The 27,742-nt window shown below is 42.1% G+C and overlaps 1 protein-coding gene across 3 annotated transcripts in view; it reads right to left on the bottom strand.

Annotated features, from left to right (window-relative positions):
* The window catches only part of LOC136834422 (progestin and adipoQ receptor family member 3-like), a 141,311-nt gene that overhangs the window by 69,584 nt on the left and 43,985 nt on the right, over window positions 1-27,742 (bottom strand). For 2 of the 3 annotated variants that reach the window (XM_067097002.1, XM_067097003.1), the window contains exon 4: window positions 19,653-19,805. The exons of the other annotated variant lie outside the window; for it this stretch is intronic. In XM_067097002.1, coding sequence (XP_066953103.1) covers window positions 19,653-19,805 — 153 coding nt within the window. The remainder of the gene's footprint in view (window positions 1-19,652; window positions 19,806-27,742) is intronic. 3 annotated transcript variants of the gene reach the window in all.

The following is a 27,742-nucleotide window of genomic DNA, read 5'->3' as shown; positions in this document are numbered from 1 at the left end:
TCTGCGATTTCCGGCGCTTTTTCGGGCTTATCGGCACCAAAAGTGCCGATTTTTCGTTATCGGCGCCTCTGTTAGGTATGTATTGGCACCAATACCCAATTATCGGCACCGATAAGCAGAAATCAGTGATTTTTGGCGGCGAAAATTGCCGAATTTTGTCGCTAGACAAGCGCCATAAAACCGGATCATTAACCAAGCCCGCCGTTAACCGGGGACTGCCTGTATGTCCATGTCTTGAGTTTTTAGTGCCACAATTGTGCTGGTTACCTTTCCACATGGCAGCACTGTATTCTGAGAAGCCGACAACTTGTTGGTAAAGTGCACTCTTCAAGGGAAAGAGGCACAGAAAACTTTGGACATTCTCAAAGGAAGATGTTTTCCTCTGCAACGGCTGCCCTACCCCTGCTGATCCCAAATGACATATAAAGCACTGATCAAAATAAGTTTTGTTTCTTGAGACTCTCACATAGCCTTATTGTTAAATTTCCTAATCAAATCCTATACCTTAATAAAGGAAACCTTGTCCTCTGGACAGTTTAAGATACCAAATTAATTATCCAAAATCTTGAGAAAAATAAGTGGATCTCTCTAGGATTTTTTTTTCCAATGATGGTATGCGGAACTTACAGATCTGTTGGAATTAGGCTGTAGTATCTAAAATAATCTTACTTCTCTATTACAAATGCCTTAGTTCCTGTGCCAGTTGGAAGGTCGACAGTCTGAAAAAACAGAAGAATACCTTGGCTGACCAGTTAAGTCTTTCAATCCACTTGTCCCCCACCAGGTGGCTTAGGTTCCTGTTCATTTCCCTATGAGATAAATTTCAGTGCTTGAAATTTTGGTTGTGTTGTTAAGCTTTCAGCCCAAAAAGTGACCTCTAAAGGGCCCTTTCTGACCCTACCTCTCTTTTTGAGAAGACATAAGGCAGATTTCTATGATACTGAGACTCTTCCCACTGATCTTGTCTCAGACTGAAGATTTGCATTATTTTTCCTTGGCTGACCTAGGTAAGAAAAGAGCAGTTTAAACAGAAGTAGTAGTTTGGGATTCTGTGGAAGCAGATACTTTTATTCAAGGACTTTATCGGGTTAATAAAATTCTTTTTCTTGGACATGATGATTGCATCTCTGGATGATTATAGTCATCAAATGTTGGAAATTTTACCAGAACACATGTCTTTAGCTGTGAATGCCGCCGATTTCCTTACCTGTCTTGACTTTTCCTTGATAGATGCTACTGGTGAAACTTTGCATGCTTCCACTAACATGTAGTTAAGAAGCACGAGCAGCTTTGCTTTTATCTAGTACTTTTGATCTCAGCATTTATAAGCTGCTATAATTGTTTATGTTTCACTTAAAGGTCTTCTGAACTCTGAGATTTTGGTGAAAAACTCACATGAAGCAGAGGAGAGAGAAGCTCACTCTCTTTTAATTAAGGCCCACTCTCCAAAGTGATCTCTTCTGGCTCCAGTACTTCTCCCCACAAGGTTTAAGACTTACTAGTACAAGCAATTTCTCAGTCTAGGATCTTTCAAGGCAACTCAAAGGCCTCTAAATACCAAAAGGGGCTCTGGGTATTTGATTCCCTTCCGGTCTCCAATTCCCTTTCCTTCATATCTTCAAGACCTAGTGAAACTTCAAGTGCTTCAGGAAAAAGTATCCTCTCTACTGATGAAACAAGTGACAGAGATCAAGTTCAGTCTTTTCTTTACTGTGGATTCACCCAGAATGGTCCTGGCAACTGTACAAATGTAGGACTGGATGAGTTCTATAGACAAAAAAGATGCTTACTTTCACATCCCAATCCTTTTCTTGTCCAGAAAGCTCAAGTTTGTGTTTGAGGGCAAAGAGTATCAGTTCTGGGCTCTATGCTTCAGTCTGAGTATAGCACAACAGGTTTTTACTTGAGTTATGACTCTTAAGGAAATGGGTTCAACTTTTCGGGATAAGGATAATCTCTATCTCGATGAATGATTAATCCTGGATGACTCCTTGGAAGGGATCTTAAGGGCCAAGAATTTCCTCCTCAAATTGGTTTAATCATAGTAATTCTGTTAAACCTTCCCAAATCCTATCTGACACTAACTAAGACAATAACATACTTATGGATAGTGATCGACTGTCAAAGTTTTCAGGCTTCTCTGACAATGACATGAGTAGGCAACTTTCTCTCAGTTCTCGAAGAATTTCTTGCATTAAAGCCTTTACCATCCCAGAAGTAGCTCTCTCTTTTGGGGCATATAGCCTCTCTGGAGAAATCTGTAAGTGAAACTCGTCTGAAGATGATACCCCTGCATTTTTATCTAAAGACGTTGGACAGGAGAACTGTTCTCAATTCTCATTGCATTCCTGTTTCACTGGGCTTAAAAAAGAATCTTCTATAGTGGAGTCACCATCTTTGACTGTTGGAAAATCCTCCCTGGAATTCGAGAACCAAGACCTCCTGTTATATTCTGATGCTTATTTTACAAGTTGGGGTCAGTGCTAGGAAACCATTGGGTGGCAAGGTTGTGGTCACAAAAGGAAATTTTGCTATATATCATTCACTTGGTGTTGGCAGTTTGGAAGGGTCTACAGTAATTGGAAAATATATTCTCCATCAAGACCATCGCTATTTACTCGGACAAAAGAACGTCCCTCTCTTACATCAAGCATCAGGGAGGCACCACAGTTATGGGGGAGGGGGTCATTTCATGCTAACAAGGAACTTATGTTGGACAAAAGCCAGAAAAATTTCTTAATTTCATAATGCATTCCAGGCTAGCTCAACATATTGGCTGACCTGTAGAGTCAAAAGGACAAAGTTTAACTGATGGGCTGGTCTCTTCATCTGATCATTTGTGAAAGGCTTTAGAGAGTGTTGAGGACTCTGACTATAGATCTCTTTGCCACAAGCCTGAACCACAAGCTTCCCTTTTACTGTTCCCAATAACACAGCCCACAGGCCTGGGTTGTAAATGCCCTCTTGTTAGATTGGTCCCTTCTGAGCTCTTATGCTTTTCCCCCTATTTCCTTTAATTTAAAAAGTTCTCAACAAACTGAGAGGGGCTGTGAATTCAAGCATGATTCTCTCTGCACCTTAGTGGCCAAAAATAGGATGGTTTCCACACTTTCTCCCACTAATGACAGATGTTTCAATTAGTTGCCTGGAAACTGTCAACCATCTCCCAGCTAGAGGCTTTCAGAATCATCTAGGGAAATTATCTTGGCAGCAAGAAGGCCTTCTACCAACAAATTATACTGGCAACAGTGTCTATCTATAGAGCCAGATCCCATTCCCATGGGATATCCATCATCTGTACCTCTATCAGATATCATTAAACTTTTTGAGTTTCTCAGATATTCCAGGAACCTTGTGGTGGACACAATCAAAGGGTACCATTCTATGATAACCTTGATGCTATGGCATGTGGGTTTGAAAAGCCCAGGAATCCGAGTTGTAACTTAGCATCAAATTTAGAAGTGGTTCTGAAATTCCTTTGTCAAGCCCCTTTCAGTCTTTGGAACTAGCTTACCTAGAGGATCTGACTTATGCAGACATTGTTCTTGACTGCCCCGGCTACAGCAAAAAAGAATAAGTGAGCTTCAAGCCTTGTCAGCAAAAGTAGGATTTTTTAGAGGAGAAAATTTTGTCCTTTCTAACCTGGTCTAGAGCAAAAAAGGATTTCAAAGCCAAGGACTTCCTAGATGTGTGACTATTCCTGATTTGGCTTCCTTAATTTCAGATGGGGAAACAGCTCTGTTATGCCCAGTTACAGCTCTATCCTGTTATCTACAACATTTTAAGCCTCTCAGACATAATGTCACTAATTTCATCTGTAGGATGATGAAGCTGTCTTTCTCAGATCCCTCATGAGGATGTTCATTCTAAGCTAGACTCTTCACCTCCTCCTTAACCCTTAAACGCCGAGCCTCTATTTACAAAAACATCTCCCGTATGCCGGCGGCGTTCAGGAGTTAGCGCCGAAGCGGAAAAAAAGTTTTTTTCAAAAAAACACAGCACGCTTAGTTTTTAAGATTAAGAGTTCATTTTTGGCTCCTTTTTTGTCATTGCCTGAAGTTTAGTATGCAACCATCAGAAATGAAAAATAATATCATTATCATATATAAATATTGAAATATATGACAGCGAAAAAAAAATTTTCATATATAATTTTATACAAATCGTGCTGTGAGCAAAATGGTTAAAGCTAACGGATTATTTTTTTTTCTTTGTATTGTACACTAAATTGCGATGATTTTGGTATATAACAAATTGTAAAACGATCAAAGCAACACAGAGAAAATATTATCACAACATGATGCATGAATCCGTAACGCGCGGACGTAAAAAAATGTTTTTTTCAAAAATTCACCACAAATCGAAATATTGTGCTAGAGACTTCCCGTTTGTTGAAAAATGAAGCTAATTGATTGAATATTACTAGACTGTAAGTGTTTTAGCTTACATTTGCAGTTTTCGACCATTTCGGTCGAGTTAAAGTTGACCGAAGGTCAAATTTTTTTTATTTATCGTAATTTATATGAAAATATTTCAAAACTGATAAAAGCTACAACCATGAGTTATTTTCTGTTGCATTCTAAATGAAATTGCGCACATTTTCATATATAAAAGTTTATGTAACGACTAATATAAAACAGTCCAAACATTACGACAACGTGACGAAAGAATTTCTGAGATGTTCGGCTGAGTTACTGCGCGGACGTAAGGAAAATGTTTTTTTCAAAAATTCACCATAAATCAAAATATTGTGCTAGAGACTTCCAATTTATTGCAAAATAAAGGTAAATGATTGAATATTACTAGAATGTAAGAGTTTTAGCTTACAATTGCGTTTTTCGACCATTTCAGTCGAGTTAAAGTTGACAGAAGGTTGAAATTTTGGCAGTTATCATGATTTATGTGAAAATATTTCAATAGTGATAAAAGCTACAACCATGATTTATTTTCTGTTGTATTCTACATGAAATTGCGCACATTTTCATATATAAAAGTTTATGTAACGACTAATGTAAAACGATGCAAACATTATGACAACGTGTGAAAGAATTTCGGAGATGTTCGCCGAGTTACGCGCGCAGATGTAAGGAAAAAACTTTTTTTTTTCAGAAATTCACCATAAATCGAAATATTGTGCTAGAGACTTCCAGTTTGTTGCAAAATGAAGGTACATGATTGAATATTACTAGAATGTAAGAGTTTTAGCTTATAATTGCGTTTTTACCATTTTGGTCGAGTTAAAGTTGACTGAAGGTTGAAATTTTGGCAGTTATGATTTATATGAAAATATTTCAAAACTGATAAAAGCTACAACCATGAGTTATTTTCTGTTGCATTCTACATGAAATTGCGCACATTTCCGTATATAAAACTTTATGTAACGACTAGTATAAAACGGTGCAAACATTACGACAACATGACGAAAGAATTTCTGGCGCGGACGTAAGGAAAAAGTTTTTTTCAAAAATTCATCATAAATCGAAATATTGTGCTAGAGACTTCCAATTTGTTGCAAAATGAAGGTAAATGATTGAATATTACTAGAATGTAAGAGTTTTAGCTTACAATTGCGTTGTTTTACCATTTCTGTCGAGTCAAAGTTGACCGAAGGTTGAAATTTTGGCAGTTATTGAGATTTATATGAAAATACTTCCAAACTGATAAAAGCTACAACCATGGGTTGTATTTTGTTGTATTTTACATGAAACTGTGCACATTTTCGTATATAAAACTTTATGTAATGGCTAATATAAAACAGTGCAAAAATTACGACAAAATGACAAAAGAATTTCTGGAATTTTCGGCAGAGTTACTGCGTGGACGTAAGGAAAATTTTTTTTCAAAAATTCACCATAAATCGAAATATTGTGCTAGAGACTTCCAATTTGTTGCAAAATGAAGGTAAATGATTGAATATTACTAGAATGTATGAGTTTTAGCTTACAATTGCGTTTTTCGACCATTTCGGTTGAGTCAAAGTTGACCGAAGGTTGAAATTTTTTGTAGTCGACATACGGTACGTCCACTTGGCACCCAACAGACAATTTTAGTCGACGTATGATACTTCCAGTAGGCGTTTAAGGGTTAATTAAAGGTAAAGCCTCATGATACTAGGTAATAGCCACATCCTTTAATTTTTTGAGAAATCTCTCTTTAGACAGGGTTATAGTAGCTGCACATCACCTTTCAAATAATGTGTTGAAAGATTTTGAGATTCAATATGAGGACTGCAGAGTTTGGACTCCACTAGCAATAGCAGGTGATGTCTTTTCCTAAACCTTATAAAGACCTGCCTTCCTTCTTGTCTTTGAATATTTAGGAAATCCAGTCAAGTTTTGGGGGCACAAAAGTACATGTGATTTGCGTATAGGGAGAGTACAGTACCTACATATCTGTGGATATTTCTCAGTGGTTTTAGTTTGCCTCTTGCTCTACTTGGTCCAAGCATAGGGACCTTAAGTCCAGCTGTAATGAAGCTGGTATTCTCTGCAAGAGACCTCTGGCAACTCAATCATGAAGCCCTTGTAGCCTGATGACAAATCCTTCCAGGGCAGCACGGCTGGCCTAAGGATTGCCTAGTTCATTGGATTTACACTTCTTTTAGTTTCTCTGTTAGGGGACCTTTGGAAATTTACTTAGTCCCACCATCTTATACAATGTGTGAATTATCATTTGTGACAGACAGGTAAGTTCATTTCAAATAATGTAAGTTTTAATGCATAAGGGTTATTATTTAATACTTACCTCTCTATTACAAGATGTTTTACCTCCTGCTTCCCCACTGCAAAATTTGAGGAACTGAATGAGATACAATGGACACTTGAACCTTTAGACAACTGGTGGGGGACAGGTGGATAGAGACACTTGATTGATCAACCAAGAAAAGGGATTTTGACAAAGGAAAAATCTATTTCTGGGGGAAGACCTGTGTCACCCGGTGAAATTGGTTCCATCAAGCACATTTCTAGGTATATCAATTGCTAAAAATACCAGAGAAAAAGTTATCAAGAATGCCGGGGTTACTACCCCCAGTTCGCTCATCTATTAATTAAAAATAGATGTCGGTATACACAAAGGGTGAGTGTTGCCACTGCCACAGGCCTCTGCCCTGTAGAGATCTCCAATCTCAAAATCCCGGAAAGTGAGGGGCCGTCGCATACCCAACGCCCATCACCCGGCCAACCAACACCTCAGCCGCCATCTTAGCCTCATTCCAGGTTAGCAGCCCCCCCAAGCTTGATATGTTATTCAGGGAGGGAAAGAAGAATAGGGGTGGGTCACTGGGTGACACAGGTCTTCCCCCAGAAATAGATTTTTCCTTTGTCAAAATCCCTTTTCTGGGTTCGACCTGTGTCACCCGGTGAAATCGTAACAGAGAATCATACAAAGCTTGGTGAAACCCCTAACAACTACTGTGATGGAGATAAATAAAACTATCAGTAAATACCGAGTTTAATTATCCAAGTAGCAAAAATAGGACATGATTAATAATACAGGATAAGACATGGTTAATAACATGGGGCATATATACACAAAACATTGGTTAATACCAAGACACTTAAATGCTAACAAAAGGGAAAATGGTAATATACAACATGGTCAGGAGTCAGGCTGTGAAGCATGCCTGACCTAAGTATAGACGGCAAGGTAAGTAAACGAGGCAGGTAGGCGAGAGAGGAAAGGGACAGGATAACTAAGATTGCATAGGTTAATCTAGGGCGGAAGGGACAATACTTCCTGCAGCCACTGTGGAAAATTTTAGGGCCTCTAGAGATTTAAGATAGTGGCATTTGAATACTGATGGTGATTTCCAACCCGTATATTTTTTAAGATCTTCAAAGTTCATATTATGAAAATAATTAGTGGAGGTGGCCACTGCTCGGATATCATGAACCTTAGGTACTGAATCCGGGTTAGCTTGTTTAATAAAATACAGTATTTGTTGCCTGATGGCCTTTAAGGAAAGGGTTCCTCCCTTTTCCCTGACAAAAAGAGGGCCAGACATTATATTAGAAGTTCTATGTAAATAAGCTTTTAAAGTAGTGACTGGACATAAAAACTTGAGATCCGGGGATAGCAGAACTTCTCCTGACGGGAGGAAATCAACATGGTTTGGTTCTCTAGAGAGAGCGGACAGTTCAGAAATTCTGGCACCTGAAGCTAGGCTAATTAAGAATAATGTTTTCCTTAATAGACTCAAATATGAACACTGTTCATTATCAGTGTCCGATGCTAATTTCAGTACGTCATTTAAGAACCAGGAAACCGTGTGTGGACGGGTTGCTGGTCTCAAACGAGCGCATGCTCTAGGGATTGATGAAAAATATGAGTCCATTAAGTTAATATTGAAACCATGTAAAAATATCTTTTTTAAAGCCGACTTTGCTGTAGTAATAGTACTAGAGGCCAGTCCTTTTTCAAATGACCTGAAGAACGAGATTGCAAGATTCGTGGTCATCACTTTAGCTTCAGATTCTTTCAGGAATAATGCTAACTTTTTAACTGCTGAATCATACCGTCTGAAAGTAGAGTCCCTTTTATCTGATTCTAAGAACAATGTATTAACAGGATCAATATTAGCATCTCTCTGAGCTGTGAATTTCATGAAGTCCATAAAGCCAGGGCATTTAGAATTCTTGAGGAAGCTGACACAGTCCGAGTTTGTACTATTTGAGTCAACTTTGGCCTGGGGATTTGAATACACCGGAGTTTCAACTCTAGAAGAAGAGGAAACCAACTGCTCTTCTGCCAGTTGGGTGCCACCAGGGCCACTTGACCTTTGAATGACCTGAGCTTGTGCAAAACTTTCATCAACAAGTTTATTGGTGGAAACAGATAGATTTTCTGCCACATGTTCCAATCTATTGACATCGCATCTGTGGAATGAGCAAGAGGGTCCAGATTGGGAGCAACGTAACATGGAAGTTTGTGGTTGCTCTCTGTGGCAAACAGATCTACCTGGAGACCTGGTACCTGACGGCGAATCCACTCAAATGATGTTTTGTCCAGAGACCATTCCGACTCCAGCGGAGTTGTCCTGGACAGAGAATCCGCAATGACATTCCGGACACCTGCCAGATGGGTGGCTGACAAATGCCAACGGTGTTTTCTTGCCAGGGAGAAAATTGCTATCATCACTTGATTGATCCGGCTCGACTTCGAGCCCCCCCCTGTTCATACAATGCACCACTACTGCGCTGTCCAGTACCAGTCTGATATGGATCTGTCTGGATGGATGTAGTTTTTTCAGAGTTAGAAATACTGCCATTGCTTCGAGAATGTTGATATGGAACTGGCGGAACATAGTGGACCATGTTCCTTGAACTTTTTTGTGTTGGGAATATCCTCCCCACCCCGGTCAGGGAAGTGTCCGTGTGGATCACCAATGATGGAGGAGGAAATTGGAGGGGTACTGACCTTGATAGACTCTTGACTGTCGACCACGGTGGAAGTCTTTTCCTCAACACCATCGGAATTAGGGACACCTTGTCTCTGAGTCTGTTGTTGGCTCATCTCCGCCACACTCTGTTTATGTCTTTCAGTTTGGCTTTCAGAAGCAGGTCTGTAACAGATGCGAACTGAAGAGAACCTAGGACTCTTTCCTGGGTACGACGAGTGGCTTTCCTGTTTTTGAGGAACTGCCTGGTGGCTTTGGCTATTTCCCTCCTTTTGGCTAGCGGAAGAGACAGTTTGTGTGAGTCCAGATCCCATTGAATTCCTAGCCACTGAAATCGAGCCTCCGGAACTAGGCGGGATTTCTCCCTGTTTATTTGAAAGCCTAGGGATTCCAGGAAGTTGATCACTATGGCTGTTGCTTTCCAACATTCCTCGGCGTTGGATGCCCAAATTATCCAATCGTCTAGGTATGCGGCTAACATGATCCCCTGGGACCGTAATTGCTGAACTACTGTTTCTGCCAGTTTGGTGAAGATTCTGGAAGCTATGTTGAACCCGAATGGCATGACTCTGAATGAGTAAGCTTGTTTTCCTAGTCTGAATCCTAGGTAAGGAGAGAAATTTCTCGCAACTGGGACGTGATAATAGGCGTCTGAAAGATCTATAGAGGTGGTGACGGCTCCACGGGGAAGTAGGGTCCGCACCTGCGAGATTGTAAGCATGCGAAATTTGTCGCATTGAATGTAAAGATTGAGACGAGACAAGTCTAGGATTACTCTTTGCTGACTGGAACCTTTCTTCGGAACGCTGAACAGTCTGCCTTGGAATTTCAGGTGTCTCACTTTCTTTATAGCCCTCTTTTGAAGCAGGTCCTTTACGAAGTCCAGGAGGGCTTTGGATGGGGACTGATGGAATCTGACTAGCGGAGGAAGACCTCTGCTCCAGCTCCATCCCAGACCTTTGGAGACTATGCTGTGGGCCCACGGACTGAAGGTCCATCGGTCCCGAAAAAGATACAACCTCCCGCCTACCTGAGGAGACTCACTGGGCAGGAGAGGGCTTACCTCCTCTACTACCTCGGCCTCCTCTCCCTCGAGAGAGGGAACGTGACGCAGACCTACCTCTGAAGGAGGCTCTGGCTCTGCTTCCCCTTGCATTCCTGTTAAAGCCTCGAAACGCCCCCTGGCTTTCAAATGAGGCGTTGAAAGCCGGAGATGTCACGAAGGTTGGGGAAGCAAGAGTATGCTGAGCAGGCTGCATCAGCACAAACTGTTGTTGAGGCTGGGCCTTTGAAGTTGAAGGCTGACCGACCTGGGAGACCAGTACAGCCTGCAGCATAGTCTGGGTGTGAGGTCTTTTGTACCTCCTGAACCTTTTCCCTGATTTGGCTTGAGGTCCGGCGGACTCGGTGGCCTTCCTTTTGAAGGGGAGACCCAAGCGGGAGCGGAGGCTTTGATTTGCCCCGGTTGCCTCCGCCAGGACACTGTTAACTTCATCTTCAGGGAAAATATTGGCGCCCCAAATAGAGCTCCTCATGAGCCTATTGGGTTCATGCCTTATGGTGGCGTCCACGAAGATGAGCTTTCGGCAATTCATCCTCGCCACTATAAAGTCGTACAGGTCCGCCTGGAAACCGGCCAACAGGGATTTGGTTAGGACCTGGAAGAGTTGTTCTTTGTTGTAGGTTACCGCCGTTGCCTCCGTCAAACACAAGGAATGCAGGGAGCGACTCAACCTGCACCTGGCCTCGAATTCAGCTTTTAGAAGAGCCTCCGGAATCTTGGAAGCTGCTCACTGAACAGGGATGAAGCGCACTCGGGGTCGAGTTTGCCCACCGTGAACGTGGCTGGAGCTCCCAACCAAAATTCCGAATCTCCGGGGAAGACAAGAGAAGTGGGATCTGTTTCCCGGAGTTGAGGTAGCGGCTTACCCTCGATGCCTGCCTGACTAGTCAGCAGTGCTACCTTAGCCATGCAGGGGGTAGGGACAGCATCACCCAACGAGAACATAGTGAAGGTCCCTTTGAAGGGGGTAAGCTTAGTATTCTCCGCCTCCCACTCCGTGAGAGTGCGCGTCAAGGCAGATTGGGCTTGGTCCCTAGGAAAGATGACAGTCTCCTTCGGGACCTTGTCTGATCTGATCCAAGCTTCTTCCGTGAGTCTGGCGTAGCCTGGGTAGGGAGGCACCAGGTTGGGTGGGAAGAACTCCAGTTCTTCCAACCTGCGTGTACCCAAGCCTTCAATGGTGAGAGTATCTTCATGCCGAGGGGCATGAAGAGCTAGACGCCAAGGGTTTCCCTTATCAAAGGGAGGAAGACTGGAGGCATCTGGAATAGCGTACGTCTGTGCCGCCACTCCGGAGCGCATAAACCCGGAGAGCAAGTTCTCCTGGTTCTGCATCCTCTCAGCTAAAGACTTCCAAGAATCATCTGAAGTCTTCAAGCCCGAAGCGAGCTGAGAGGAAAGGTCATTCATCCTGGCTTCAACCTTCTTGTCAAGCTTCTGCAAGAGAAACTCTGCAAAAGCCTCAGGGTCAAAGTTAGGATGAGGGGGACTCACCTTAACCGCCCTGGATCTCGACCCCTTGGCAGGGGGAGTAGCTTTACTAGTAGACGCCACTGGGCTAAGAGCCTGTGACGACCTCGAGGGAGCTGTAGGATTAGACCTTTGAGGCCTAGAGGACTTAGATAAGCCCTTCGTTTTCAAGGTTTTCACCTTGGGGACAGTAGACCTCGATCTGTCCTCAAGGTAAGATTTCTGGAAACCCTGAAAGGAAGAAGAAGAGGAAGAAGGAGAATTGAAAAGGGAGCTAGGAACACTCGCTCCCCCTGCCTCACTTACCCCCTTACCTTCTACCTGGTGGTCCGGATCAACGCTCATTGGTCCCAGGTTGATGTTGATGGCCGCCACCTCTTCCGCGACCTCTCCGCATACGTTGTCCTCTTGGGAGGGTTGCGTCTCCTCCCGGATCTGCTCAATCAAAGGGGCGGCTACTTCCGCCGGAACTGCGGCTGAAATCCGGGTGCCGGGGTAGAGGAGATTACAAATCTCCTCTGACAAGATGTAAGGCTTCCCCGACGCGACATTCCTCCCAAACCCGCTGACCCAGATCTTGAGGGTCGACAGCAAAGAGTCGCAGGAACTACGGTCGGACTGAAAGAAAAGAAAGGCTTACTAAAACAATCTCCAACCACCATACCTATCAACATAAGCAATGAAGTCAAAAGAAGACTAAAGGTTAGCAGACTTGAAGCTTACCGACTCATCCAACACCTGCTCGTACAGAGCGTAGCACACCTCACAGCCGTCTGGGTGCCAGACGATCAGGTCCCCGTCCCCGACGCGAACCGCACAGCCGGAGTAGGAGCGACACACCACATGGCCACAGGGTTGCTGGAGGGACACCGTACACCCAGGCTCCTGACAGCGTACCAACTGTAAGTGGACAGATGATACATGAGTATGCAAGTTAAGGCCCGCTGGAGTAGGTCCGACGGAGATAAGGTACCTTAACCTAATATGGGTGATGGAGCATGCTTACAGTCAAACCGAATCCCGCCGGAGATAACTCCGGCAGAATAAAGATAATATATAATACATGACTAACATTAAGATAAGGACCGCCGGAGCAAGTCCGGCGGTAACAGAACACCTTAACCTAGGACCATGCATCATACGACAATTATAATATGATTATAGTAAAATTAAATAAACACCGCCGGAAAGAGTCCGGCAGCGGTATGGTAAAGATATGCTACAGAATGGTCAACTAATTATGTAAACAGAAGTACTTAAAGATATGCTGGTTACGATACTCCGCCCTGATTGCCTCGGAAATCTCGTTACCTCATACCTATGTAGCGGCGGAGGAGGCGGAGAGGAGTCCTCAAAACTGGCCCAACTCTCAACGCCTGTGGCTGGGAACAGGTAGTGGAAAGCGCCAACCAACCGAAAACCATACCCACTGGAGTGGTAGCATGTACAAGAACAACGGGAGACCTGACAAACCCGGCGGAGAATGTACCTAGCGGAAGTCAAGAAAGTGTCCCTGGACCTGTGTTCGATGCTCCAGCTAACACTGAGGAAAGCGAACAAACGAAACACTAGCAGAATGGCGGAAACCGAAAGGCGGAGGCCAGATAGGTGGATAACACTATCTGGACGCCGACCGAAACTCCCCACGGGGTGCCGGTCGTAGTGATCGACGTCCCTCGTGCGGGGAGAAGTCAAGGCCACACGCCAAATGCTAAGGAATAGGGAAGGAATAGCAAAATGGAGGGGACCGAATAGCGGTGGCCAGATGGGTGGGAAACACCCCCTGGACACCTATAGAAACTCCCCACGGGGTGCCGGTCGTAGAGACCGACGTCCCTCGCGCAGGGAGAACTAGGGACACCCGCCAAATGCTAAAGAATGGGTAAGGAAGGGCTAGGCTAACGACAAGAAAAAGACAGTGCAACCTTCGACCCCAGACCACTCCCCAACGTCAAAATTTTTTGACTTGGGTAAGAAGGCTAACAGAGGTATGGAAGGGGGGGGGAGGGTAGAGGGGAAATCCACGCAAGGTCTGGCCACACCCTCCAACGCCGACAGCCTGGTCAGGTGGGAGGCTAAGTAATAAGGAGACCCTCACTATTCCAACCTACCTTCCGAAAACCAATCGGTCTGGTCAGGTAGGCTAAAACGGGGGGGTCTCACAAGCCTAATAACACCCTCCAACAACATGACAGCATGGTCAGGCGGGCCAAGAGAACGAGGAACTCCCTCAACCACCCAACACCTCCCTCCAAGCCTCAAAACGACCTGGTCAGGGGAGCTAGGAAGCATGAGTGTCATGAAAGACGCCTAACCTAACTAACCTAGCCCTCCGACTGCGGACGAGAGGGCTAGGCCAGAATACCCATCAAGGAAACTACCTGACTTAAAATATTAAATAAAAGTCAACCAAATGATGTGAAATATATAAATATATATGCATAGAAATTATAATATATAAAAGACTCGTGCTATAGAGAAGGCCAAACAACCCGTGACATGTAGGACGCGGGTGATACGTAAAATGGCCGACCCTAACGCTGAATCATAAACATTTTTAATCCAAAAATATACATGTCATCCATCACCGTACACATCAGGAAAGATCATAAGCATAACAGTACCATCTTGGAGAATGTACCCGCTCGCCGACAGAGGAAGGGGCCCAGGGAAAAGGAATATTTATGATCAGAAAGGCGGGAGGGGGAAGCCTCCAATACTAGCCTAGATCAGTCATGATACGGGCACCTCACCCTCTACCAGCGAAAGGGCAATTCGCCAAAAAAGAACTCCCTGAAGGAGTAGAAATATTTAAACTTATATAAAATATATAACAGTGTAAAACACAAGCAGAATCTCACTGCTAAAACCATACGAAGACTGAGGGTCCAATATGGCCGAGGCGAAGCGACCGCGGACGACCGCACCGTGTTATTTAACCTCGTAATTACTAAATTAAAGGTCAAATAAGAAGCCTCTATAAGAAAAAACCAAAAGGAGATGGTACTCAACTTAGGAGAAGAAAATTCCTGGACGGAAGACATGATGAGAATGCAAAATTCACAAAATAGCAGCACAAGGGAAAAACACGGCAATGTTTACAAGCGTGCTAAGATGGAATGAGGCTAAGATGGCGGCTGAGGTGTTGGTTGGCCGGGTGATGGGCGTTGGGTATGCAACGGCCCCTCACTTTCCGGGATTTTGAGATTGGAGATCTCTACAGGGCAGAGGCAACACTCACCCTTTGTGTATACCGGCATCTATTTTTAATTAATAGATGAGCGAACTGGGGGTAGTAACCCCGGCATTCTTGATAGCTTTTTCTCTGGTATTTTTAGCAATTGATATACCTAGAAATGTGCTTGATGGAACCAATTTCACCGGGTGACACAGGTCGAACCCAGAAATTCTTTTGTTTTTTCAGACTGTCGATCTTCCTGCTGGCACAGGAACTAAGGCATTTGTAATAAATAGACATATATCTAAATAATAAAATTTTCAAATCAAAACTTTCATTATCCTTAGCCCCACAAGTGAGTTGTGTGTCTATACTGCCTATATCAATCAAGCATTCTAGGTATCCTGAGTTGAAATTAACAATGAAGGCTTTCATATAGCAACACAATACTAGAACAAGAGCAGTCCCAGCTCTTTTTTCTATCAAGGGCTTCACCTAACAGCTGACTACTATACAGCAATCTATATGCTTAATCAAAATAAATTGTTCCTTGCAGGAAAATGCACTTTTTAGGCATAGTTTTAATCACTGAATTCACATTTCTTTTTTTGATTGTTATTGTGTCATTACCTTCATAGCACTAAAACCTCCTAGTTAGGTACAGTATGAAACTTCAGGTTTATTTCTTTTGTTTTTTGCCTATCACACAATTACTTTCATTTGTAATAATAATAATAATAATAATAATAATAATAATAATAATAATAATACAGGTTTTGTTAAACAAAATGGCAGTTTCAACAGCATTCATTTTATATAGTAAACACTCAATTCGTCTTATCAATTGTTTTTCTTGCGCTAGAATGGTTGCAAGCAATTGACCGATATTCATGTGCGATCCTGTCCTGAATGATGCCCTAATGAGGAGGGCGAAGCTAGTCGACATTCCACGAGAACTACCTCCTACACATCACTAAACCACAGGATATGAATATCGGTCAATTGCTTGCAACCATTCCAGCGCAAGAAAAACAATTGATAAGACGAATTGAGCGTTTACTATATAAAATAAATGATGTTGAAACTGCCATTTTGTTTAACAAAACCTGTATTAAAGAAGGTCTTTTCATAATAAGAAGAAGAATAATAATAAGAAGAAGAATAAGAAGAAGAATAATAAGAAGAAGAAGAAGAAGAAGAAGAAGAAGAAGAAGAAGAAGAAGAAGAAGAAGAAGAAGAAGAAGAAGAAGAAGAAGAAGAAGACCCTTTTCAAGCATGCCTTGTTAAAGAGAATGGCAGCACCAGTGGAAATGATTTTGTATATGGTGTTTTAAATTCTTCTTATTATTTTCTTCTTATCTGAGGTCCTGCACCACGGGCCTGGGTTGTTTTTCATGATCAGTGTACTGGTCTTTTTGCTTTTGTAATAAATTACCAGTTTAACCTTTTTCCCGGGTCTGTAGGGGAGACGTTTCCTACTATGATATTGCGAGGGGTGCACCACTCGTCCTCTTTGCATTTCCTGTGATACACTCCCTTGTAAATGAGAGTGACGTCTTCAAGGGTGACAGGGCAAGGCTCCTGCTGATATCATTTATCAATGGTTCTACATATGCATTTCGTGGTGTCCCAGTTGGAATACCCATTGTTAATTAAAACCTGGGCAACACGCTCTAATTCAGCATGTGTCCTTCCAAGAAGATCAGTTTGAGAGAGCTCTCCTGATGAAGGTGCTGATCGCAGTGCGTTTGTATCTCTCTGGACACTCACTCTCCCCATTCAGACACATGCCCAGGTTCGTGGATTTCATATATACTTGTATTACGAAATGCTCCTCTTTTTGCCCGTCAAGGAAGGGGAGGCGATGACCACGGCAATGTTCTATCGTGAAGTTGAGGATACCATGGTCGTGAAGGCTTGTTGCAGGTGTTCTATTTCTTCCTCCGTGCTGGAACTTATGAAGGTGTTGTCAGTATACTGGACATACATCGACGGTTTCACAATGGTGGCGAATACCCAACGCTCCGTAGCACCCATGTAGAAATTCGCAAAAAGTACTCCAAGGGGAAAACCCATAGCTACACCATCTTTTTGTATGTACATATGGCCCCTCTGTGGGAGGAGAAAGGGGCCTTTTTTGTACGTCCCGAGTGTCCGGAGGGCATGCTCGGGGATGTTTAATGGGGGTGTGGAGGCATCTCTATACACATGGTTCAGAATTATCTGGATTGTTTCATCCATGGGGACATTCGTGAAGAGGGACTCTAGGTCCATCAAGGCAATAACTCCTCCCAGGGTTGTCGTTTTCAGGGCTTCTATATGGAACTACGACCTTGGCTACATATACAGGAATGTTAAAACATATAAACCAGGGAACCCATTACACCCAATTATTAGCCAGATTCCCACCCCTACCTACCAGCTTGCGAAGAAACTGAATGCTATTTTGACTCATGTTCCAGATGACCACAGCTTGAATCCTCTTGCCGAGTTTATAGAAGCCCTGAAAAGAACACCCCCAGGGAGGAGTTATTGCCTTGATGGAAGTGGAGTAAATACGAAACCCACAAACCTGGGAATGTGCCTGAATGGGGAGAGTGGGTGTCCAGAGAGATACAAATGCACTGCGATCAGTGCCTTCATCAGGAGAGCTCCCTCTCACTGATCATCTCAGAAGAACACACACAGCAAATCAGAGTGTGTTGCCCAGGTTTTAATTAACAATGGGTATTCCAAATGGGCCATTGCAAAATATATACGTAGAACCTACAGACCCGGGAAAAAAGGTTAAATTGGTAATTTATTACAAAAGCAAAAAGAAGAGTGGCCTGATCATGAAAAACAACCCAGCCCCCATGGTGCAAGACCCTCTGGAGAGAACCAACGTGGTCTACCAGTACAAATGCCCTGTTCGGGAATGCCTTGGCACCTATATCAGTATGACCACAATGAGATTTTCCAAGAGGATCTCCTGCCACGCTCAGGAAGGTGCCATCCATAATCATGCCAAGAACATCCATGATATCAGAATGACACGGAAGAATACAATTTCTAATATCGGAATTATTGATAAGGTGGCAGACCACTGCCACCTTTGTCTCCTGGAGGCCCTACACATCAGAAAGGAGAGACTTAGCCTCAACACCACACAAGACTTCCCTCCTCCTGACAGTGGCATGTAGGGCGCCGCCGGCCAGCAACCCTGAGCTGAATGAAAGGACCAATCAGGTGATGGCCCCATCTACTGGCAGTGACCTTCCTAATACTAGCCTCCCAGTCTCCAATTTCCGCACGTGAAGACCAGTGTGAGCGTCCGCCTCTGGAAGTTAGCTTTGCTCAGGTGCTTAATCTCCTCCACCAGCCAATGAGAAATCAGCTCTCACAACACTGAGCACCCAGGACGCTATAAATAATGACTACCGACCCCATTCCAACAGAACAAGCCCACCCTTACTTGAGAATGAACCGATGATATAGTTGGAAATGTTGGAATTCCCTTACGCCCTTAGAAAGGCAATGAAGAAGATTCTCCACATGAGAATACAATGAATCCTGGTTTCTAGATGCTGCAATTTGCGAGCCCCAAAAACTCTACGGCGACAACACACAATTTTTAACTTCCCCCTCATATGAAATAAAATTAACCTTATTTCAAAAAACCATTTCCTTATCCAGACTATCAACATCGGCCAGTTATTAGAAATTATCAGCCCTGATAAGAAGAAAATAATAAGAATTGAAAAGACCATATATAAAATCAATTCCACTGATGCTGCCATTCTCTTTAATAATAATAATAATAATAATAATAATAATAATAATAATAATAATAATAATAGTTACAGTACTTGAACATCTGATGATCACATCAGTACACAAAGCAATATAATTCCCATATCAATCAATAAAATTTTTATTATTATGCAAAATACCCAGTAAGAGTACGGGATTATAAGATTGCATGTGAGTTGATACTGAAGACATGGGGCTTTCTTTTCAACTGGACTTCATAGTTTTTCACCCTGATTTTTAAAATTTTTTTCACAGCTGGATAAGTACGACACATGCAATATGATTTTACTACTTTCCTACAACTGTGAGAAGTATATCATATGTAGTATAGTCCATATGCATTAATTTACTGTAACAAAAAATGGTAAAAGAATGGTAAGAGAATGGAAATTTAATTACAGAAGTTTAAGCATGGTTACTGACCAGAAGTATTAAAAATATCAATGTATCACATGGATAGGAACAACTCCAATTTAGCACCAATAAGGGATCTATGACAGCATGATTCAGTTATTTTTTAGCACCCAGCTGTCATAATTTGCATCAAGAAGCCTGCACTGGTGACCTTAACTAAACAAATACAGTATGTATGACTTCACTGTTAAACCTATATAGAAAAAATACAGCCTACTCAGTGTAAAGCTTAGCAGCAAGATGCCATGAAACATGCTTCTCTGCCTTCAAATTTACTTACAAATTACAGTATTATTGAGTTTTTATACAACTATAAATGTTTAATAGTACATACTCACCTCTGGACACCAAAAAGCATAATAAATGCCACTCAGAAATATTGCCAAAAATGAAGCGGATATCCCAAAGATATCATATGCAAGCCACTTCATGCATGATTCTTCTGAATTGCAATTTAAGGTATGGTACAGAGAAGACAACAACATACACATCTGGAACAAGAAAATTACCCCAAATTTGCATGAAAATCTTCATAATTTTAAGCATTTTAGTAACTGTTAAGCCCCATTTACTTCAGTAATTCATACAACAATAAAAAAATTTATCAGATTCATCATCATCCTCATCATCACTGCCTCAGGCTTAAAAGGTTTTTACTTAACCTAGGGGAAAAACTGAAGCAAAAAGAGGGTGAGAAAGGGCCTCTTCAAAGTCAATTTGGTTGGTAAAATCTTGGTAGTAATGATCCCAACAGGCAATATATACAGTAGAACCTTGGTTAATGGATGTCTCCACTAATGGACAATTCAGTTCAAGAATGTTTTGTCCAAGGAAAAATTTGACTTGTTAGCTGACTTTTGCTCAGTTAAAGACAGACAAAGGCAACCAGCTAAAGCATGTGCAGTATGGGATTACAGTGCTACCCCACTTTTTCACACTTCACTTTTCCAAGCTTCATTTTGTCGCTGATTTTTGTGGAACACATCTTTCACTTTTCTGTGGGAACTTTCACCAATTCGTGAATTGTTATTAATTTGCTTTTTTCATAGAGCAAAACTGTTTATTCATTAATTACTATATTTTTTCATATTGCATTTCTGACTAAATTCAGATTTTTATGGCAAAAATTATTTACAGTTTACTTATACTTTACTAATATATCTATTAAGCTCATTCTGGGTTGGGCCCCAGAATGAGCATAGCAGGTTTAACTCTCTTTTTTTTAAGGGTAATGTAAGATGCATTTGAAATGATATTTGTGTATAATGTTTTTAGATGATAGGGCATACTGTACAATATCTAAAATATTCGTTAATTGTTTGCATTTTATTTCCCAGTAAAAGCAGACTGGAAAATAAAATTAAAACAACCATTTCTATGATAAAATTTGTATTTAGTCATGAACACAATATGAAAAAATACAGTAATTAGTGATTAAACAATGTTGCTCTACGAAAAAAGCGAATTAGTGATAATTTCAATTGCTTTTACCAATGTAAAAGGAAAACAGGACGACTTCAATACTATGAGAGAAAATGGCTATGCTTATGTATACTGTACAGGGGTAACTTGATTAGTTGTCAAACATTCTATAAGACAGATTTATTTAATTTGTATTAAAGATTTATTTAATTTGTATTAGACATTTTACACATATTTGGCTATGTTTACATTAATGTTAATATTTTAAAATTAGTAAATCATTGTTATAAGTGTTTTACAGAGCATATATACTTAAGAGTAACAGTTGTAAAAGGGTACTAATCTGACTTAGGGTTTTTTGGGATGATGGTTTGGGGTGTATTTTTGTTTGAACTGATATTAAATTGTTTCAGTATGATAACTTAAGGTACATTTTTGTTTGCACTATTAAATTAGGCAGTGAACTTTTAAAACAGATAGTTATAAGCATTTTGGTTTAAGGGGTACAGGGTATTTGGCAATTACAAGTAGTTATAAAAATTTTTAAAGGGGATTTTGCATTTCCGCAGTGGGTTCTGGAACCTATCCCCACGAAAAAATGGGGGAGCACTGTAGATGCATTACGTGTGTGCAGTTCGCAGCTGAAAAAAGGGATGGGCTCAGTACACACATGGGTCTCGCTAAGTGCAATTCTCTGCTAAACTGTCTCTTGTGTCTAAACTTTCTCCTGTGTCTTTGTGTGTTTTTGACAGTGCTAGTGCAAATACGTAAGTCATACTGGCCCCTTAGGAGGCAAAAGATGCTAGCAAGGCAATGAAAGATGAAAATCAATAGAGATTCAAATGCTAATGGTAAAAAAATGTGTAAGTGGTCTCCACATGATCTGGCAAAGGAGTATGGGATGGCAAAAAAAAAAATAATTTCCATCATAATAAATTATAAAGTGGCCACCAAACAGTTCATACTGCTAAGGGAGTGAAATCTATAACCAAATGTGTCAGACTACTGAAGAGATGAAGAAATTGTTGATACTTTGGATAAATGAAAAGCAGTTAGTGGGTGATAGTTTTTTCTGAAACCATCATTTGTGAGAAGGCAGGACAATTGCATTTAGAATTCTTGAAAAACAAGTTGGAACGAGTACTGTTACAGGTAGCACTCAAGAGTTCAAAGCCAGTCATGGGTGGTTAGATAAATTCAAGGGAAGAAGTAGCATACATAGTGTGGGGAGGCTGCCAGTTCTGACAAAGATGCTGTTGAAAAATATGTGAGAGAGTTCAAGGATTGTGTGCAGGCTGAAGGTTTTGTTCTCCAACAAGTGTTAAAATTGTAGTGAGAGAGGCCTGTTGTGGTAGAAAATACCAGACAGGATCTGCATAGCTCAAGAGAAGTCATTGCCAGGCCATAAACCCATAAAGGACAGGCTAACTCTCTTGCTCAGTGGGAATGAAAGTGGGGATTAAAACTGAAGCCTTAGTTTGTCTATCACTCATAGAGCCCAGGGGTTTTTAAGAAAAATAATATTGTGAAACACAAGTTGAATATGATTGGATGGCTAACAGATGGTCTCCTTGGAAGATTATTCCCCTTCCACAGGATCTGTCTTTGTGCCCAGTCAATACTTTAAGAGCTTATTTAAATAGAACTTCTAAGAGAACTTCAGGCCCTCTTTTTGTTAGGGAAAATGGAGGTAATATTTCCCTAAAGGCCATCAGGCAACAAATTCTTTATTTTATAAAACAAGCAAACCCGGAGTCAGTACCTCGGGTACATGATATTCGAGCGGTGGCCACCTCAGCTAACTATTTCCATAATATGAATTTTGATGACCTTAAAAAATATACGGGCTGGAAATCACCAACAGTATTTAAACGCCACTATCTTAAGTCCCTAGAGGCTCTTAAATATTCCACAGTAGCTGCAGGAAGTATTGTTCCTCCTGGTCCAGCTCAAGATTAGTTTATGTATATTTTTGTCCTTTTGGTTTGTAATCCTCGTTTATCTATTGGTATATTCTCTAGCCTACCTGCCTCGCCTGCTTGCCCTGCTTCTAGCCTTAGGTCAGGTCTGCTTCACAGCCTGACCCTACTGCGTGCAGATACCCTGCTTTTTATTCATATCTTGTTAGCCTTAAGTGTCTTGGTTTTGGTTAATTTTATAATTTTAGACTGTGTGCCTCAATAGTTTTGAAATTGTTGTTGATCTTATAACTTGAGAGTATTAAATCACAGTAAAGTTTTCTCTTAGTTTTATTTAGCTCCATTAAAGTAATCTTTGAGGCATACCACCAAGCTCTTGTATGGCTGATTCTCTGTTACGATTTCACCGGGTGACACAGGTCGAGGCCAGAAAAGGGATTTTGACAAAGGAAAAATCTGTTTCTGGGGGAGGACCTGGATGGATGGATGGATGGATATATGATATTTAGGGCAAAAGCCCAGGCACTGGGGCCAACAAGGCCATTCAGCGCCGTAATGGAAAGAAAATAAATTATGTTAAAGTTATGAATTCATGAAGGAAATGATTAATAAATAAAATGAAGTGATATGCCCAATAAATAAGGGTATGAAGTTTAATGAATGATGTGCTATATACCTGGGGGAAGACCTGTGTCACCCAGTGACCCATCCCTGCACTTCCTTTGCCACCCGGGTGGTATACCAAGCTTGGTGGGTGCTAATATTGGGATGACGTGGCAGTCGCGTGATGACGCCTAGTGGGTGAGCGGGGGAGGCAATAGTAAGCACACCCAAATTTGGGACTTTGAGAATAGAGAGGTCTATTGGACGAAGACCTGTGATAGTGGAGTCCACTCACCCCTAGTGCATACCAACACCGTTATGGTAAGCGATCTGGGGGTAGTAACCCCGGCATTATGGATAGCTTTTTTCTCTGGTATATTTAGCAATAGTTATACCTATAGAAATGAGTGCTATTGGAACCATTTCACTGGGTGACACAGGTCCTCCCCCAGAAACAGATTTTTCCTTTGTCAAAACCCCTTAATCAACCAGGCAATTTTTTGTTGAGTGGGTGAATTAAGTTGTTGGCTGTCATGTGAAGACATACCTCAAGGAGAAATAACTGCCTCTGAAGCCCCTTTGTGTGAGGGACAATTCTCCTGTGTATCCTCCAGGCTTCGGGGCTGAGTTGCTGCAGGAGTTTAGCTACATAAGAGTGAAGTTCTTGCCTGCTATCACAACTCTTCTCATCCAGCACATACACCAGCAGGTCATTTCAACCTTCAAAAAACTCCAAAACAAAGCTTTGAAGTGATCTCAGACACAAAGGTAACCCTCAGACAGTTCTGGAAAAACCATTTTAACATCATCCATTGCATAAATATTACAGACAAAGCCTGGGGGGATGCTCTTACAGGACCATGAACTCTGCCTGGAGAAAACTGTGGTCAGATACCAAAACAGAAAGAGAGACTGAAGACTTGTTTGGGCAAGTCCTTGGGCTTGGAGGTGAATGATCATGATATGGATGAGTTAGCAGAGGAGCACAATGCAGCACTCACCACAGAAGAACTGCAAGACCTTCAGAGGTAACAGAACCAGACAAACAGCTGAGGAATTGTCTTTAGAGGAGGGAAGGTAGGATGTCCCTAAATCATTAATGAAAGTAATGTGTGCAAATTGGGGAAAAGTACGAAGCTTCCTTGAAAATATTACCATCACAAAACTGTAGCATACTGTGCTATAAACCCACTGAATGACAACGCTGTCTCCCACTTTAAGAACATTTTAAAACACAGGCAAAAACAATTACCATTGGACAGGTTTTTAGTGAGAAAGAAAAAGTGTATCTTGTGAAGAAAGCTGTATAAAGAAACAGAAAAGAGAAAAAATCCCAGAAGTAAAACTGCCTGCCATTTTTATGGAAGGGAACTCTCCTTCCAAATAATGTCTCCCACTCCTTCTCACCTTTCTCACCACATACCACATAAGCCATCAACTCCCCAATTACAGGTGAGGTAAGAACAACTTTGCATTTATTTCATCTATTTATTTTGTTTATGTTTTTAATTTTCTGTAAAAGAAAACTATTGTGATGGCTTTGTCTGTCCATCCACACTTTTTCTGTCTGCCTTCAGATTTTAAAAACTACTGAGGCTAGAGGGCTGCAAATTGGTATGTTGATCATCCACCCTCCAATCATCAAACAGACTAAATTGCAACCCTCTAGCCTCAGTGGTTATTTCATTTTATTTAAGGTTACGTTTAGCCATGGATCATGCATCTGCAGTGCTTTCTGTTGGCACATGAATGCTCCTTGACTTTACTACATCTGGGGAGAAACAGCCGCTGGCCGGTTGTAGTATAGTTTTATACAGCATTATACATTGTACATAAAACTCGATTGCACCGAAGAAACTTCAGCACAATTTTTACTTGTTTATATGCTTTTCCACATGCCATGCTTATTAAATTTGATTAAAATATAAATATGATATTTTTATAATAAAATAAAGTTTGTTCATACTTACCTGGCAGATATATATATATAGCTGTATTCTCCGAAGGTCCGACAGAATTTCAAATTTCGCGGCACACGCAGTGGCCGATCAGGTGGTTAGTACACATTCCCGCTGGGCGCGGGCATCAGAACCATTCCCATTTTCTATTCAGATTTTCTAACGCCACTGTCTCCTGAGGGAGGAGGGAGGGCAATATGAATATATATATCTGCCAGGTAAGTATGAACAAACTTTATTTTATTATAAAAATATCATTTTGTTCATGAGACTTACCTGCCAGATATATATATAGCTGAATACCACCTTTGGAGGGGGGTAGAGACAGCTAAGAATAAGGGAAAAACAAATTTAGAGGTAAAATTATTTTGGTTCCTTACCTGATAGCATAGCTGACTGAGTGGTTACTGTCACCCTAGTCTGCTTCTGCTTTCCTAGAGACCCCAGCAAGGTAGTGACCTATAAAGCTGGCGACTGCTAGATGATCTGTCAACGGGGGCGTGACCACAATGTGACTAGACCATAGACCATACAACAAGGACAAACGAGTATACCAACCACCTAACCAGCACTAAGACGTTAGTCAAAAAAGATTGGGAAGACTGACTCCAACAATCGACCCAACAACCATAAGAAACACAATAAAAACACAATTAAAAACCTCTCCTAAACAGGATTAAAGGATAGGAGCAGAGCTACCCCCTGACCCCAAGGTTGTAGCAGCAGCAATGTATGGTCCCAGAGAAAAGCAATTTTTGTATGCTACCTTAACATCTCTTAAGTAGTATGAGGCAAACACCGATTCACTTCGCCAAAATGTGGCACTGAGAATGTCACTGAGCGCCATATTTCTCTGGAACGCCATGGAGGTAGCGACCGCCCTAACCTCATGGGCGTTGACTCTCAACAACTTAAAGTTGGAGTCGTCACAACAAGAATGTGCCTCCTTAATGACATTCCTAATGAAGAATGCTAGAGCATTCTTCGACATGGGATTAACAGGTTGTCTCACCGAACACCATAAATTGTCCGAGGGACCACGAAGGTCCTGAGTTCTTCTTAAGGTAATAGTTTTAGAGCTCTAACAGGACAAAGAACTCTCTCAGGATCCTGTCCAACAAGGTCTGTCAAACCTTTAATTTCAAAAAATTTAGGCCAAGGGTTAGAAGGCCTTTCATTCTTAGCCAAGAAATGTAGGGGACAAAGAGCAGACAGCATTGTCCCCTTGAAGCCCACATGACGGCTGAAAGCCTGAACTTCGCTCACTCTTGGCCGTCGCCAGAGCAATGAGGAAGACCGTCTTTCTAGTAACATCCCTTAGAGATGCTGATTGAAGAGGCTCAAAAGGACTGGTCATTAAAAACTTGAGGACAACATCCAAATTCCAAGTAGGAGGAATAGGCCGGGGAACCTTGGACGTTTGAAAGATCTCAAGAGATCGTGAAGGTCCTTATTATTAGACAAACCAGTCCTCTGTGTCGGAAAACAGAAGAAAGCATGCTCCGATATCCTTTGATAGTTGGAACTGCCAGTTGAGCTTTTCTCTCAAAAAGAGAAGGAAATCAGCTATTTGGCTCACAGTGGTCGAGGAAGAGGAAAACCCCTTCTTTCTGCACCAACCCCTGAAGGTTGCCCACTTCGCTTGATAAACTCTGATGGAGGAAGCTCTTCTGGCTCTAGCGATGGCCCGTGCCACTCGGCCAGAAAAACCCCTCGCTCTGACCAATTTCTCGATAGTCTGAATGCAGTCAGGTTCAGAGCGGGGAGGTTTTGATGGTATCTCGCGAAGTGGGGTTGTCTGAGCAGATCTGCTCTCATAGGAAGGGACCTGGGAATGTCCACTAACCAGAAGAGAATTTCCGAGAACCATTGGTTCGAAGGCCAAAACGGGGCGATGAGAGTCATCCTTGTCCCTTGAGAGGCTGAGAACTTGCGAAGCACTTCTCCCAGAATTTTGAACGGAGGAAAGGCATAAACGTCCATCCCCGTCCAATCCCAGAGAAGAGCATCTATCGCCACTGCGCCCAGGGTCGAGAACAGGGGAGCAGTAGAGGGAAGCCTCGCTGTTCTTGAGGTCGCGAAGAGATCCACAAGAGGGCGACCCCAAAGATTCCAAAGGTCTTGGCAAACCTCCTGATGAAGAGTCCACTCCGTCGGTAGAAGTTGGCGGCGCCGACTGAGCAGGTCCGCTCAAACATTTTCTACCCCTGCAACAAATCTTGTGAGGATTGAAATGTTGCGAGCTTGAGCCCAGAGGAGAATTTCTCTTGCAAGGCCGAACAGGGAACGAGAGTGTGTTCCGCCCTGTTTCTTGAGGTAAGCCAACGCCGTAGTGTTGTCCGAGTTTACTTGAACAACGCGATTGGCAACTTGAGACTCGAAGAATTGGAGGGCTAGGTAGATTGCCGCCAACTCTTTGATGTTGATGTGCCAGGATACCTGTTGCCCTTTCCAGGTTCCTGACACTTCTTTTCCCCCCAGTGTTGCTCCCCAACCCGCCAATGATGCGTCGGAAAACAACACTAG

Source organism: Macrobrachium rosenbergii, chromosome 53 (genome assembly GCF_040412425.1).
Source record: "Macrobrachium rosenbergii isolate ZJJX-2024 chromosome 53, ASM4041242v1, whole genome shotgun sequence".
NCBI classification, from domain to species: Eukaryota; Metazoa; Arthropoda; class Malacostraca; order Decapoda; family Palaemonidae; genus Macrobrachium; species Macrobrachium rosenbergii.
The sequence above is the reverse complement of the archived record's forward strand: the minus strand, read 5'-3'. Positions and strand labels throughout refer to the sequence as shown.